General features: G+C 41.4%; 1 protein-coding gene across 2 annotated transcripts; it reads left to right on the top strand.

The window, feature by feature from the left end:
* The first annotated feature begins 5051 nt into the window (after nt 1-5051).
* Nucleotides 5052-16476, top strand: herc4 (HECT and RLD domain containing E3 ubiquitin protein ligase 4). Of its 2 annotated transcripts, XM_069145141.1 has the most exons (24): nt 5055-6113; nt 6227-6386; nt 6575-6651; nt 6752-6973; nt 7046-7136; nt 7170; nt 8091-8221; nt 8351-8505; nt 8741-8817; nt 9281-9405; nt 9577-9636; nt 10117-10228; nt 10883-11072; nt 11163-11335; nt 11438-11557; nt 11639-11737; nt 12467-12634; nt 12810-12953; nt 13126-13292; nt 13459-13525; nt 13609-13691; nt 14101-14284; nt 14384-14486; nt 15457-16476. In XM_069145141.1, exons 1-24 carry the CDS (start codon nt 5888-5890, stop codon nt 15663-15665), a joined length of 3144 nt encoding a protein of 1047 aa, XP_069001242.1. In that variant the 5' UTR covers nt 5055-5887; the 3' UTR covers nt 15666-16476. The 2 variants fall into 2 exon arrangements, with proteins under 2 accessions (XP_069001241.1, XP_069001242.1); XM_069145140.1 differs by having other exon boundaries at nt 5052-6113; nt 11438-11737.
* Nucleotides 16477-16512: the final 36 nt, after the last annotated feature.

A 16512-nucleotide genomic window follows, 5' to 3' on the forward strand; every position in this document is an offset into this window, starting at 1 on the left:
CACATTTTTCTATTATCTGTCTCTTTTTTTTGTCTCCTCTCTCCAGGTAAGAACAAGAACAAAATGAAAGCAATGTAGCAACGGTCATTTTTTAAAATGAGACTCTTTTCAAAGAATCAATGCAGTCTTCCCTCTACAGAAAACTAGTTTAAGTGGTAAAACGCACTCTTGCTCAATTCCTCATAATCACTGGATTATGACTGGGACTATATTCTTCTCCACTTGTGCTACTGTTACATTAGTTTCGCATTTCAGCTAAATGCTAAACAGTTGCATTATTTATTTACTTACAATTGTATCCAGAGTAGCCGCTGTTCAACAAAAGTTACAAGGGTCAACAATTTCCTGTACAAAAACTGCCTTCTACAGTCAACACTTACAGTATAACTCTGATATATATATATATATTACAATACATTTCATTTAGCTGACGCTTTTATCCAAAGCGACTTGCATTTCAACCATGAGGGTACAAATTCAGAACAACAACAATTAAGAAAGTACAATTTTCTTCAAGAAATATCATATATATATATTATATATATGCTATGGTTTAAAGGGGTATTTAATATTGCAAAACACAAGTATGTGTGAAACATCAATGCAAGCATAATAAAGTTAGTTCTGTTCACAACAGCATCATTAGATTAAATACTTTCTGGATTATTTTTTTATTTAAGATGTGGATGTTGAATATATCACAGACTTTTTGTATCCACAAACTAACTGATTTCAAATACTTACAATAAACAGCACGGTCATGAATTGCACAAGCAACATTAAATCAGTCCAGGTGTAACATTATTACATTCATCTTTGACACTGCTGAGTTATTCCTATATTTTCTGTCTGATCATGGAACATCTTGAGATGTTGAAAAAACAACTTGTAATCCAAAACACGATGCTGAACAGCCTTGATTTGATGCCATCACACATCCTCGGAGACCTCCATGTGCAGCTGTGTTTGTGTCTATTAGTCACTTTAGATGAGCTGTTTTGGGTTTTCTTTTCCAAAAGAGATCAACTACCTTGCAGGTCTCTGTAGCCTTTAAGATGTTGGAGGTAGTTCGGATCTGCGTCCACCAATCCAGCTGAGAGGATCTTTGCCAGTAAATCCACATCTTCTTCAGTCAGATCCTTCTGTGGAAGAGATGTGTGTCAATTTAATAAATTGATTAATCAAAATTATTGCTAATAATCACAGTGCTAGCTACTCACCTTCTTGTTTGCTGAGGAATCAGGAAGCTGGAACTTTGAAGGTTTATTTCCCTGTTAGTGATAAAGATCATTTCAGAGTCACACTTTGTTCTCTTGTTCCTCTCACTGGCCACTACCTCCAACACCTGCAGCCTTTCCGTCTCTTAAAAAGGAACACCATAAATTGTTTACTCACCTCTTTGAGTCCTTTTGAAAAGCACATTATGATGAAGAGGATGCCAACAACGACCTGAAAGCATAGAAAAAAAACCCACCATAAATCAGAGTCCTTAATGGATTAAAAACTGATATTGGTGCTTTCTCACAGATAAAATAAATACAAAATAGCATTAAAAAAAAGTTCTTTACTTACTCCCAGCAAGTCCAACATGTGTGCTTCTCTTGGTTCTGCCCTGCTTGTGCTTTGATTTGTAACCTAATGTGGACTAAATATGTCCCTCCTGCTCTGGGACATCACACCACAGTGCGTAAGTCATGATGTGAAACACCCAGGCAGAACCAGCACGACAGGACGCACGGCATTTTCAAGGAGCAACGAGTGTTGCACCTGACAGAAGTTGATCACGAGACAAATGTGCTGCTACGTCAATGTCTGAGTTGTTGCTCAAAGAGGGTCATCACTGCTTTTCAGACGCAGTTTGCTCATCAGAATTATTCTGCTGCACCGTCACCTGCAAACAATAAGAGAAGACAAAGAGTGACGACGGGCCTGTGATGTGTGGCTTTGCATTGAGAAATACTTGGAAAAAGTCAAATTAATAAGCCACCATTTACACCTGATGGATTTTTAAAGTGTGTTCATGAAGTTGGCAAGAATCTGAGCACTTAGAAATAATGTGTTAAGGTTAGAATGATTCATGTTGGATTACCAAGGACTGTTTACAGTATCATTAAGACAGTATCAACTTGTGTTACTCATGTGGGGGACATAATTCTGTCTCTACTAACTCACATTATGAGGACTCACCTCCTTTCTGGGGACAAAAATCAAGTGTGTGTGTGTGTGCTTTTCAAATGTGAGCAGATTTTATGATGCACAATTGGCTGAACGTTAAGTACATAAATTCACTCCTAAATTACTTGCGTAAAGCTCTTTTAGTATTTTAAACTTTTATTTTCTGTCACTTTGTACTTCCATTCTGCTGCATTTACCTGACACCTGCAATAACTTTAAAAAAATGTGAAAATAAGATTATAAAATAGAATAAATGTATGATTTAACCTGTTGTCATTGTCTACCAAACTGTATAAAAACTATGTCAATGTAGCTCCACATACAATTGATTGCTTGTTGATAGGCGCTGAACAACTCGGCTCCATTTCATGAAAATAATCTACAATGACTGATTACATGCCCGCAGTCCTGACTGCTTTCGTTATGAAATCCTTTCAAATGTGATCAAAAGGGAGATACTGGTTCTTTGTGAGCTTTTCTTATCTGCTTTTAACATCCTAGAGCTTCACTCACCCGGTTTGACATCCAGTTTTATATCCAGTTTTATTGGTTGCATGTTGAATTTCTCACTGTGACACAATGCACAGGGATGAAATGTCCAATATTTCCAGACTGGAGTCAGGAAGCCTTTTTAGTGACAAAAACCGAAGACATTTTTTTATTGATTTTGTTATCACCATCCCACCTCTGACAAAATGTGATAAATGGCCAGCTGGTGAAATAAGGTACAAATCAATAAACTAATCTTTGACAGTAACTTCGACATATTATACCAGAAATCTCAGAAGTGTAGTTTGTGTTTGATGAAGTTTGATGTTGACAGGACGCTGATCTCATAGTTTTATGGATCTTTTATTGAATCGGTCCCAACATGTCTGTTACCTGTTGGAGTTCTTCTCCTAATGTCCCCATTCAGAGTTTCAGGTTTTACCTTCACGTTCGACACTAAGAAATACAAAGTCTTTCCCTTCGCCTCCACCATCTCTTTACTTGACTGATGTTTCTCTGAAGCTTACAACTTATATGTGGTATTTGTGGTTTCATTGTTTTATCATTCCTCAAACTTTTTAGTACAATACGGCAAACAAAGACAAGGAAGAGGGGAAAAAAAGTAAAAGAAATAATACAGTTTATATTGCCAGTGTTTATGCTTTTGTGTTTTTATTTTGTGTTACACTGCTGCAAAACCAACTGGGAACCATTAAAGTATCTGACTGACTGATTGACCATGACCTGTTTAAATATCACCTTGCTTCTTGAATATTAAGGCATTGGTATAAACAATGTAATTATACATTTTAAGATTATGTAAGACTCGCCTAGGCCATATTTTCAGCATAACAATTACTTTAATTTTCTAAAAGCACTTCTGTACACTTTCCTGTGATGGAGTTTGTTTGTTTGGTTTTGTTTTACTGTTGTATTGCTTTTTTCCTCAAGTTAAATGACAACAAAGCACCTTTTGTACATGGTAATGTTACATTATTAGTTTACGTCTCTCACCAACACCAGTATTTATTTTTGACTATAAATTGTATATAAAACATTACATTTCATTTAGCTGACGCTTTTATCCAAAGCGACTTACAATAAGTGCATTTCAACCATGAGGGTACAAATTCAGAACAACAACAAAGATAATAATAGATTCCAACCGATGAGTTCTGGTTCCCTCTAGACTCATTATTGCATACGATGAACAAATTGAATTAGATACATGATTTTAATGGATATATAAAAATATTCGCAATTTTTTTATTTTTTATTATAGTACCTCATATCTAACTCTATCTATATATACTCACATGTGGCTGTATATATTACATGTTTTTACATCTGTAACAGTTTTTCTTGTTTATTTAGTAGACATTCACTTTATGTGTTTTAGTAAAGTGGTTGAGATTATAGGCCACTCTCGCACTTTTCACTTTCAAGAACACGCACCGTGCACGTGCATTGCTGATGGGACACGCATGCGCGCGCGTGCGCCCCATCCAGGACGTTACAGATGCTTCGCGACATTTCGTCATCTCCGTGAAGAAAAGCGTCAACAAACATCGCAAAACTTCCGGTTAAGGCCTTTCAAAGTAAAGTTCAGCGCGGTTTCGCGTACACGCTGCACTTAACATCCACGGTGTTCTTCTTTAAATAAGGTTTGTGAGATCACACCGTGTTTAAACAAACCGGAATTCATATCTTGCGCGCTTTTTGTCGCTCCGCTACTAGAAAACAGCTTTTATTTCTAAAATCACTGGAGGATGTTCAGTCCAGCTGACTGGAGGTGTTTCTGAAGCAGACGGGACAGGAGTTGGTAGGTAGGTAGGTATTTACTTTATTAATCCCCGAGGGGAATTTTTTTTCGCTACAGCAGCATACAGGAAGCAATAAGATAATAATAGAAATAATAGAATAAAATAATAGAATAGAATAGAATAATAGAAAAGCAATAAAATAGCAGTAAAAATATACAATATAAAACAAAAAAATATAAAATGCAGTGTATATACAGTACATTATATATCTATATATATTATATACAAACAAACCAAGAAACACAGTCAATATATATATATACAGTACAGTATATATATCTATATATATTATATACAAACAAGTTGTTGACAGAGCCCGAGAGTGGAGGCATTGGACAGCAGGGTTTTTTGTTTTGTTGTTGTTGTTTTTTTACAACTAGCTGATGTCTTTTAACTTTAAAAAAAATAAAAATAAAAAAAGTGAAAATGTTCCGTCGTGTTTGTTTTTGACAGTCGGTCCTCCCAGAGAGACAAACCCCGGAAGACAAGTAACGGTGTCCGATCTGGCGGGTTTGGTAAGAGTTGCCGTTTACCTCAACTTACACCGGTCTCTCTCTGAACTTTGTTAAACTAACTGCTTTATCAAAACGGAAAGAGATGACAGATATTGAGATATTTAACTCTGCTGTCACCTATAAACGACTTAAACTCTCAACTGCACGATGAGCCGATTAACGTCAGCTTGTTGACACCAACGTCGCTGTAACTCAACCCTCCGCCACGCCTTCACTAACTATTGTTATTATAATTATAATGAGCGTTTTAAACACTTGTAAATGTCGTCGGTGAAGTTGCATCAGTCACGACTCGCTTGTTGTCTTCACGGTGACGGGACGTGCACAGACTCGCCAGCTGTCAGAATAAGAGCACTACTTCCGGTTTCTATAACTACAACACATTCGTAATACATTTCAGGACAAGTGCGGCAATTTATTATGTGACGTCATGATCATGATAATTCATTTGAAAGCTCGCGTTTTATTCAAACCAGGTTTAGGACGCGCGCTTTAATTTGGAAATCCAAACCGGAAGTGGTGCTGTTGGGTTTATTTCCGCTAACCTAACGTATTTCACCCGCCGCCGTTCCCAACCTAGATTTAACCGGAGCTTACCGGGATAATATGTTGGCGCGTTACCGGGTCGGGCGGGAGTTCGGTGTACCGTCGTGCTGAAGACATGACGTCACCCGACCGTACGCGTCTGTTTTGTGTCTCGGCGGTGTCGTTCAGCCACGCCGTTATTTGGCTGCCTTGCTAGGCTGACAACCAGCTGAAGTGTCCGACTCAAACTATGGAGGACGTGGACGTGAACGCGCTCCGCTGTTAGCCCGAGTGTCTTTTCACAGAGACGTGGAGGATCCCGCTGGCGCGTTTCAGCCAAAAGGGGGAGAGAGAGCGACGATGCTGTGCTGGGGAAATGTTTCCTACGGACAGCTGGGCTTGGGTGGGATCGATGACGAGATCGTGGTCGAGCCGCGGAAATGTGAATTCTTCCACGGGAAGCGAGTGTGTGACGTGGGGTGTGGCCGCAGACACACGGCTTTCCTGCTGGAGGACGGGACGGTGTACACCTGTGGCTGCAACGACCTCGGGCAGCTGGGACACGAGAAGTCCAGGAAGAAACCAGGTTGGTTGGATTTATCTTCTGGTTTTGTAATGACGTCAAAATCGCTCACGATGTAAACACGTGCGCGCGTGTGCGTGTGTGTGTGTGTGTGTGTGTGTGTCATCATCTATCAGAACAGGTCGTGGCCTTGGATGCACAGATCATAGTGGCGTTGTCTTGTGGAGAGTCCCACACACATGCCCTGAATGACAAAGGGCAGGTTTTCTCATGGGGTCTGGGTTCAGATGGACAACTGGGCTTAAACAACTTTGAGGAATGTGTTCGAGTGCCTAGGCAAGTTCAACAACTCATTTTTACATATTTACCCATTAACACACACACACACACACACACACAAAATGCACGTTTTCCCCAACGCACTATTTCAAAACGTCCAACCCATCGTCCGACTGTCTTAATGAGGTTCTTGTGCAGGTCATGTGATTTGTTTGATGCTGTTTTTCTCCCTGTAAACGTGCCAGAAACATCAAGAGTTTGTCAGATGTACAAATCGCTCAGGTAGCCTGTGGTTATTGGCACTCCCATGCACTTTCAAGAGGTGAGGATGGCTTGTACCCACATAATGCACATTTATGGATTCGGTTTATTACGTTTTCCTCACGTTAAGCTGCGTATATTATTCCTGTGTTTTGACGTAGGTGGCCAAGTCTTCTCCTGGGGCCAGAATCGATACGGTCAACTCGGGCTAGGAAAAAGCGGACAAAGCATATCTACGCCGCAGATCATTCAGTCTCTGCAGGGTATTCCTTTTGCTCAGATATCGGCAGGTGGTGCTCACAGCTTTGCCCTCACTCTCTCAGGAGCAGTGTTCGGTTGGGGGCGCAACAAGTTCGGTCAACTAGGTCTCAATGACAGCAATGGTGGGTGTTAGGAATACGAAACTACGTGTGAGCATTCGAGCCCGAAATTAACTTTCTGGAGGTCTTTCGTAGATCGGGGTTTCCCAGCCCTCTTGAAGTCCCTCAGATCGCAAAGAGTGATTTACATCTCCTGTGGAGAAGATCACACTGCAGCACTGACTAAGTTAAGTTATATACTTTCTGCTTGAATTTGCAGAGTTGTGTGTGAAAGATGTTGATCTGAGTCTGCGGCGTTGTGGTTTGTGATTACTGATGGTGGATTATTATATTTACAGCCTGGGTCTTATTTTTGCACTTTTGAAATCCTGTTTATTGATTGGCTAGCTTTATCATTGACATGGGGGCATTAGGACTCGTCTTAACACTGATGCAGTTGTGGTCAGAAGTTTACATACACCAATCATATACGTAACCACAATGGCCGTATCAGAAAATCCAAAATAGAAAATAACTTGCGTCCCAAATTCTTGTTTTTTTCGATTAAAGATTTATATTAAACAATCATTCTGCTCTAGAGAAAGAAATCACTGGAAGCTCAATATTGTCATGACATCTGTGTACATGAGTGTATGTAAACTTCAAACTACAACTCTACAATAGACTATAAAGCTTTGGAAATTCAACCAGGATTTAAACAGTTCCAGTTGTATTAAGATGTCCAGAGCACTATTTTGGAAATAAAGATTAAAGTGAACAAACAAATGAAGGTGAATGTCTAATCAGCTTTCATGGTAACTGGTCTAAATGCAGAAGATCAGACTACGAGGCAGCCCTTCAAACTTCGCTCTACTGGAATGTTTAATGTTCTACGTCACATTTACAGCCGCTATTCATCTCGACATCGCTTTTAATCCTCTCTTGCAAATTATTCTATAACTCCGTAATTAAACTGGTTAATAATATTGTTTTAAGTAGCCCTCAGACATTCAGCTTTAAACGTATTCCAGACGGCATGTAGGATTTCCTATCGGTAAAACCTGGATTGAAAACACTAACATAAACAGCAAATCTCAATGTTTGTGTTCACCATGTGTTCAGTGGCGTTTGCTAATGTTTTGGCTTTACGCTCTCCAAATGCTTTTGAAGGTCAGAATAACCGCTGCTGCTGATTTTACAGGAAGGAGGCGTGTTTACATTCGGAGCAGGAGGATACGGACAACTTGGGCATAACTCCACAAACCATGAAATCAACCCAAGGAAAGTGTTCGAGCTCATGGGAAATGTAGTCACGCAGATTGCATGTGGAAGGTCAAATTTACTGTTATTTTTTACACATGCATGCATTTTTTTTTTTACCCCCGTGTAATATTTAATAATCGGTATAAATGGATTTCACAAAACAACTAAACATTTTTCAAATGGCTGTGCTATTAAAAGGCAGCACACGCTGGCTTTCACACCCGCCTCTGGAAAGATGGATTCATTTGGGCTCGGAGGTAACGGGCAGCTTGGTACGCGCTTCACTTGCAACAGAAAAAGCCCTGCGCCTGTCAAAGGCCCCTGGGTAGCCTCCAACGCCCCAACAGACACAGGTGAGGCACAAGAAATAAAGCTGCAGTAAGCGCTTTCTGAGGTGGAAACAACGCTATTATATCAGTTTTGGGACCAGAAGTAGGAGCAATAGTTAAATTACAACGGGTCATTGGATATCATATAATTTCCAACATAATACTTGATGGAGCTTTTGCTGTTATACTTTAGTTTGTGTATGCCATTTAATTACATCACAAATGTATGTTTTCCTGCCTTTATGACATTACATTGCAGACCCAGTGCAGAGCTGTTTTGTCAAGAGGATTTATGCCGGAGGAGATCAGAGCTTCGCCCACTATTGTACTGCCAATGTAAGTTTTAATGAAGAGCTTCTTGCATGTTGAGCGCTCGGTCAGGTTGAGTCGTAGGAATTGTATCTCTGTGCATGTCACTTTTTTTTTTAAGCGCCATACAAAGACATTTTCAAATTAGCATCATTTATTTCCCAAACAAATTAAAGCAGACTGCGTTTTCCCGATCTGAATGGTAGATACACGTTGGGGTTGTTTATAATCATGTTGCCGTATGTATAAAGACTTTAAATATTTGTTGTACTGCGCTGAATCAGTATGTTTTGTTGCCTGAAGATGTCCTTTCTCACAGTGGTACTGATCATTTTGTTTTTAGAAGCAACTTTTTCTTTGTGATTCAATTTGGTTGGATTTACAGTAAGTACCACCTGAAGGATGCAACAAAGTGGACCGGACTTTGTCTTCCTCTTAACTTTTACATACTTTTCTTTATTTAACCTTGACATTTTTCTCGTGGTTGTAGAACCTCCAGGACCTAGAGGACGTGAGCATACATGATCCTCAGAGAAGGATTTGCTCCTTGAAAGGGGACATCATACAAAGATGGTTGAACCACGCACCAGGAAGATTACCGCTAGAAATCTCCAAGTAAAGTCTCCTCAGAAGAACTTTCACATATTGGTGTTACTACTGGTTTTATTCCACTTCAGACATTTATTTTTACAATTGAACAAGTTGCCCTGATTCTAGAAGTTCTTTTATGGATGTGTGGTTGTGAAAAGTAGTCTACCTATAACTTTCCTTTCATGGTTCCTTTAGTGAGATTGACCTCGTGTTCTCCTCAGCAAGCTGCCTCAATGGATCTTTCCTGTCAACGAGGTAATCGCATGTTAGATCAAATCTATTTTCACCTATAGTCTGATCCAAAAGTCTTATTTTTTATTGCTTTTGACTATTTCTTTTTGTTAATGTCAAGGTTTTCTTCCCTGTATTTAAATGTTTTATTCACTCACTATTCAGCCCTTAACTGATACATGTCTAAACAGAGAAAGTCTTACCATTTGCTAGTAACGTCGGAGTATGAGATGTACACTCGGGTCGGGTTTAGCTTGTTTGGTTTCTTTTTTTACATTCTTTGTAATTACCTTTTTCTGCGATTTTGAAATCCATGTAATTTTTTTTTATAACAGCTGTGCATTACACCAAACCTCTGGGGACTTTATGAAGTTTAGTCTTTGTTGATGCTGTTGGAGAGATGTTGATTCAACTCTGGTTCGGAGATGTTATCAGCGGTGGTGTTTTTATGACTTTTTGCTCCCTGGGTGATCTCACATTAAGTGTCTTGTTTCTTTTACGCAGTCATCCAGGCCACTACAGTACCAGCAGCAAATGTTCAGGGGTGGACATGAACATGGCTCGCCTACTGTTCCACAGAATAATCCAACAAGATCACCCCGAGATCGCTCAGCAGGTCAGTGGCCACAAAAATGACATTTACATGTATTATGTTGCTGCTTTCTCACTAGTTTACTGCAACAATTATACAGAGGTTTACTAATGTGATTTATTGTTTGCTGTAAATATACATAACAGAAGTCTGCACATGTTCCTCTTGCTGAGGGAGCGCGTATTATTTCTAGGTGAAAAAGTAGCATTGTGTTGATTAGTGCCTACTCTGACATAAATTCTCAATTAATACTCCAAGCCACATTCATCTTCATGCCACTTGTTTTAGGGAACTTGATTTTTTTTTTCCTTAATGTCTTATTGGCTTTGATAAATTCCATAAAATTTTAATCAAAAAAAAAAAATCCGGTTTTACTAATCTTCATCGTCTTTCTGAACTGGGCTCACCTGATCGCCACTGCTGTCCTTTGGCTTTCATATAATTGTGATTGGCTACGCAGTGGGATTTAATTTAAATTTGGATGTCGTGTGATTGTCTTCAGTGATGGATTACGACTGTTCCAGCCTCTGCCATTTTTAGCACCTTGTCCCACCTCCATGTTGTTTCACCTCACACCTTACCAACACACTGCTTATGAAACAAGCTACTGGTGAGAAGCACTTACAGATTATTACATTAATCATAACACACCCGTGTGCTTCCCTCTGTCTGCCTCAGATTGCTGCCAGTCTGGAGAAGCACCTGATTCCCAGGCTAACCAGCTCTCCTCCAGACATCGAAGCTCTGCGACTGTACCTCACACTCCCAGAATGCCCTCTGTTCACTGACCGAAACAACTACGTGACCATCACTATTCCGTTTGCCAAATGTCTTCTCAGCCTGAAAGAGGCTCCATTGAAGGTGCTCGGTAAGATGACGTTTCTCTACGCTTTATGCCTCACAGTTTCATTTATCTGATTGTTGATAATCACCTCTTTTGTTACGGTCTTGTATTCAGGAAACTGGTGGTCTACGTTTGAGCCCCCAGTCTTCCAGCGGTTGGTTGAGATGTACAAGGAAGTGGTGGTGTATCTGCTTCAGATGCACAAGGTGGGCATTCCTTCAGTGGAGCAGAGAATTTTCACCTGTTTCCTGGACACATCGCTCCGACTCCTGGAGATCCTGCACACGGTGAGAAATGAAACAAACAATCCATGGATTTGTGTTACAAGTTCCAACAGTACATAATAACCTCAAAGGATTGTTGTTGAAACCCATTTTCTGTCGCTGCAGGTGAGTGAGAGAGCAGGACACATCATTCAGTATGATAAGTTCTACATTCACGAGTTGGACGACCTGATAGACATCAGAAATGACTACGTCACGTGGATTCAGAGGCAGATGTACCCATTGGTGAGTCTGCTGTGGGATTCACTTCACTGTCTGTGTTTAGGCTCCGATATGAACCATTTGTTTCTGCCTCTTTACCCTCAGGGTCCCGACGGTGTGGTGACTCTGTGCAGGTATCCGTTTGTATTTGATGCCCAAGCAAAGACCACACTGCTTCAAACTGATGCCGTCATACAAATGCAGGTAATGTATATAAATAAAGTTAATCAATTCATGAAGGTTTCTTTTCCTATTTATTGCTTTTTCCACCAATCAACCGGTGTCACAGTGTAAAGGCTCATTCTTGCTTTCCAGGTCTGTAAGGGTCCGTGTGACATACATTTTCGTCATCTCTCAAGTTTTCGAGAGTCCACAAGATGTAGATTTCTGTGCCCAGCGTAACGTGTGTGAGGCCACAGAGTGTGCACATGCACTAGGAAAACAAAATGGATGTTTATTTTCTCAGGAGTTTTGAGGAGAGGCTTGATTTTATTTCATCATTTAAAGAGTACAATGACACACAGATGGTGTTAAACTTCTGGCGAAAGCACTCTCCATGAGCACCATCACTCTCGTGACCGTAGGCCTCCACATCCACCACGATGAGGGGAGAATATGCATCACATACGGCCCGGAAACAATGGAGTCGCTGCTGCACTTTGGAGGTGCTTTGATTGATGGCGCCTAAATGCAGTGGAAAGTTCCAAATTCTCCAGGAATCTTGCGTTACGTCCACCCGCCGTGCTCGGGACGGGTAGGCGTCGAACACTGTATAATGTCAAAGTCTGTATCAGTCAGCGAACGCAGAAACCAAAGCCTTAAAGGAGTTTCATCTACAGAAGTGTAGTCAAGTGATTAGGGACCATGGTAACTGCATTATTTTTTTTCCTCTGAAGTATTCCACCATTAACTGGACTCCTGTTATATCAATAGATGGCAGTGGATCAGGCGCAGATGCAAAACTTCAGCTCCATGTTCCTGCCAGCCGTGGAGTCTGTCAACCCGTGCCTCATCCTCATCGTTCGGAGGGAAAATATTGTTGGAGACACCATGGAAGTCCTCAGGAAGTCCAAGAACGTTGACTACAAGAAACCACTGAAGGTATACACGGTTAAAATCAATAGTTAAACATGAAAGAGTCAAACCTCTGACGTGTACGTGAAAGAAGTCGCTAACAGTGACGAACCCACAGGACGTGACCGTGTGCAGCTCTCAAGTGTTTTAGTGCCTTTGTGTTACAACCCCAAACCTGACTGTCATGTGACGTTCATGGAAGGTGATCTTTGTGGGAGAAGAGGCCGTCGATGCAGGAGGCGTGAGAAAGGAGTTCTTCCTCCTGATCATGAAAGAGCTGCTGGACCCCAAATACGGGATGTTTCGATACCACGAGGAGTCGAGGCTCATCTGGTTTTCAAACAAGGTACTTCCTTCTCAATCCGCCTTCGTAGACTCGTACTATTGAAACCAGCCACAACAATGAGGACAATGAAGTGGTTGTAAAATGAACTGTTCACGTTAAATCAGGTCTGAATGTGACCCATGAGAACCCGCCCTTCATAAACGCTTTGACAACCACCGACTGTCCGTTGCAGACCTTCGAGGACATCGACTTGTTCAACCTCATCGGGGTCATCTGTGGTCTGGCTATCTACAATCTCACGATAGTGGAGCTCAACTTTCCCGTGGCCCTCTACAAGAAGCTTCTGAAGAGGAAGCCGACACTCGATGACCTGAAAGAGCTGATGCCAGATGTAGGAAGGTCAGATCAAGGAACAGTCCCGAGGTTTTCGTTTAACATGTTTAAGAATGGTCGTTTCCCTCAGCGTTGTCTGAACTACAGCTTAATGCTGCGGAGGGTTCTTTGAGAGGTTGAGGCTCAACAAATGTCTAAAGATAATACAAAACAATCTGTCCTCTTATATCAGGAGTCTGCAGCAGTTATTAGACTACACAGAGGATGACCTGGAGGAAATCTTCTGCTTGAATTTCACAGTGAGATGATTGTCAATCAACAATTTCTGTAATTTTATCTAACGATCATCTGAGCGAAATCCAAACCATGTTTGTTTTTTCAGATCACAGAGGAGAACTATGGTGCCACAGAGGTCTTAGAACTGGTACCTTGTGGTGAAGACATCAATGTCAACAAATCAAACAGGTAAAATGGTCTCGGTTAACTTCCCATTTGCAGATGTTGTTTAAAGGAATAGTTTGACATTTCAGAAACGAGAGGATGAATACCACTTTCTAGCCTACAAGTGCTTAGCTTAGCATAAAGACCGGAAAAAATGGGGAGACTAGCCTGACTGTCCAAAGTTTTCAGAGTTCACCTACCAGCATCTCTGAAGCTCTGTACTTGTAAAGAGATGTGTGGTTTGCTTCACCTGGTCAACGGATGAAGCATGAAAACAACTTGTTGAACTAATCCTTCAAGTCTCTGTTTCAGTGTTCTGAACCCTTGATGTGGAAATTGTTTTCACTCATCCTGAAAAACGTCCTTATTGTCCGCTTAACTCGAATGTATTTGACATGTTATTTTTATATTCATGACTTCTTTCCCCCTCCAGGCAGGACTTTGTCAGCGCCTACGTAGACTACGTTTTCAACACATCAGTGGGCCCGCTGTTCGAGTGCTTCTATGCAGGCTTCCACAAGGTGTGTGGTGGAAAAGTGTTGGAGCTGTTTCAGCCAAACGAACTGCAAGCGATGGTCATTGGCAACACCAACTACGACTGGACGGAGCTGGAGAAGGTCTTGTTTTGTGATTAATGAAAACGAGTCATCTCACCAACTCGTCAGCCTAATAAGTCGTAAGATGAAATGTCAAACTTCTTGTTTGTACCCCCTCAGAGTACTGAATACAAAAGGGACTACTGGGCGGACCATCCCACCATCAGGCTCTTCTGGGACGTGTTCCACAGTCTCCCGTTGGAGAAGAAGAAACAGTTTCTCTGTAAGTGCTGCCAAACACGCATGATGTACGAGGTGCAATCAAAACGTTCTGAGACTGTTTCTGTTGTGCGCAAATGGAGAAATAACTTTCGTGAGTATGAATTCAAAGTTTTGTCATTTGATAAACATCTGCACTTGTGTTGCACCTGTTTTTGATCACTGCTCTAGTTCCAGGTCTGTGGTGAAATCACAAATACACACTTTCCAGAGAGCACACATCACATTTTGTGTCAATCTGCAACAGAGACCCTTGAAATGCTTCAGAAAGCCCACAGTAATGAAGACGTGGGCCGGTTAGGTGTCCCGAGTGTCATTAATGTGTCACGAGGGGCAGATCGTCGTTGTTGAAGACCAAAGAGGGCCGGTCAGGTCAGGAGTGCGACCGGGTGGGCTTTCTTTGACATTCGCGGGGTTGTGCATCGTGAATTCTTCCCCGACGGTCAGACTGTCAACATTTAGTTCTGCTGTGATGTTCTGAGAGAAAACGCCCTGAACTTGATGGCACTAGGGTTGTCCAACATGACAGCGGGCCTGCTGTTTTTTGGGGGGTATTTTTCCTCACCCCTAACAAACCCATCATCGCTTCCCACCACACGTCCTTGCTGGATTTGGCTCTGTGCAACTTCCTTCTTTCCCTCATTTGAAGCTTAAGATGAAAGATTGGCGTTTTGACACGTGGGAGGAAATCCAGGACAAATGTCAGATGGTGTCTGACGTGCCAACAGAACAGGACTTCCAGGGATTGTTTGAAGCAAGGCAGGCGTGCTGGGAGGGGTGTACTGCTGCAGATGGGGATTACTTTTAAGCCAGATTTAAATCCGGTAGTCTTTGGTTGTTAAAGGTTCAGTGTCGGAACCTTTTGATCGCACCTTGTATGTAAGTTTACCAGAACGGTTTGTTGTTTCAGGAAGATGAATTTACATGTTTTGTGTTGCGCTGATAGACTGAAACTACATCTCTCGTCCCTGCAGTGTTCCTCACAGGAAGCGACCGCATACCCATCCTGGGCATGAAAAACCTGAAACTGGTGATCCAGCCTACCGGCGGCGGCGAGCATTACTTACCCGTCGCCCACACCTGCTTCAACCTGCTCGACCTGCCCAAGTACACGAGTCGAGAAACACTCCGTGAGAAGCTCTTACAGGCAATAGATCACAATCAGGGCTTTAATCTTGCCTGATCGTACTCAGAGATGCCTCGAACTCCGTGTTTAGACTGTTGATGGCAGCCACGTTCCCAAATGTTTTGTTTTGCAGACTTCTCAGTCTGAACTCTGCTGTAAGAACTGAACACTGGTTGGGAAGAGGAGGCCACACGACAATAGAAAAGATCGAGATGGATGTCTAGACTTCCACATTCATGTTGATTTAACAGCTTTTTTCTTGCCGTCACAGTATTATTACAAGCCGATTCACATTTGATATTGCTCTTGTAGATACGCTTTTATTCATGTTTGGATATAACAAGTATGATGAAGCAAACTACTGGTATATTCAGTACAGGGGCTTGCATAGACCACCATAAACTCCTCTAAGATACAGTGAAAGGCAGACACACTACCTTTGCGAAGCTTATAATCTACTGTAACGTAATAGTGAGATGTTTGTTATGTTTATACTAGTTGACAAATTGATCAAACGCCTCGAAATATGATGCAATCCCAACACTGATTTAAATCTGACAGGGTTTCAACAGAACCGCAACATTTTAAGCTGCACTCTGGTAGTCGTCTCTGCGTGGAGACGTCACGCTGTATTTTACTGGAGTTAACGATGTTGTGTCCCACCCTCTGGCCATTCAATGTACAACTCTAAACCATGTAAACCAACTCTCTTTACGTTTGACAGACTTTCTGTTGAGACATTCGACTGAGAGCAGTGTGAAGCGTTTGCTTTGGATGCCGAGTGGATTTTCTTGGCTGTATGCCTTAAACAATCCACAAATTAAAAACAAAGTACAGCCATTTAAATAAATGCTACTTTGAGGGTGAAGTGCCGTCCTGTCGTGTTACTCTTTTTAAATACAAT

The sequence above is a fragment of the Embiotoca jacksoni genome, unplaced genomic scaffold (genome assembly GCF_022577435.1).
Source record: "Embiotoca jacksoni isolate LCO1_2020_lvr unplaced genomic scaffold, fEmbJac1.0.p SCAF_12, whole genome shotgun sequence".
Classification (NCBI taxonomy): domain Eukaryota; kingdom Metazoa; phylum Chordata; class Actinopteri; family Embiotocidae; genus Embiotoca; species Embiotoca jacksoni.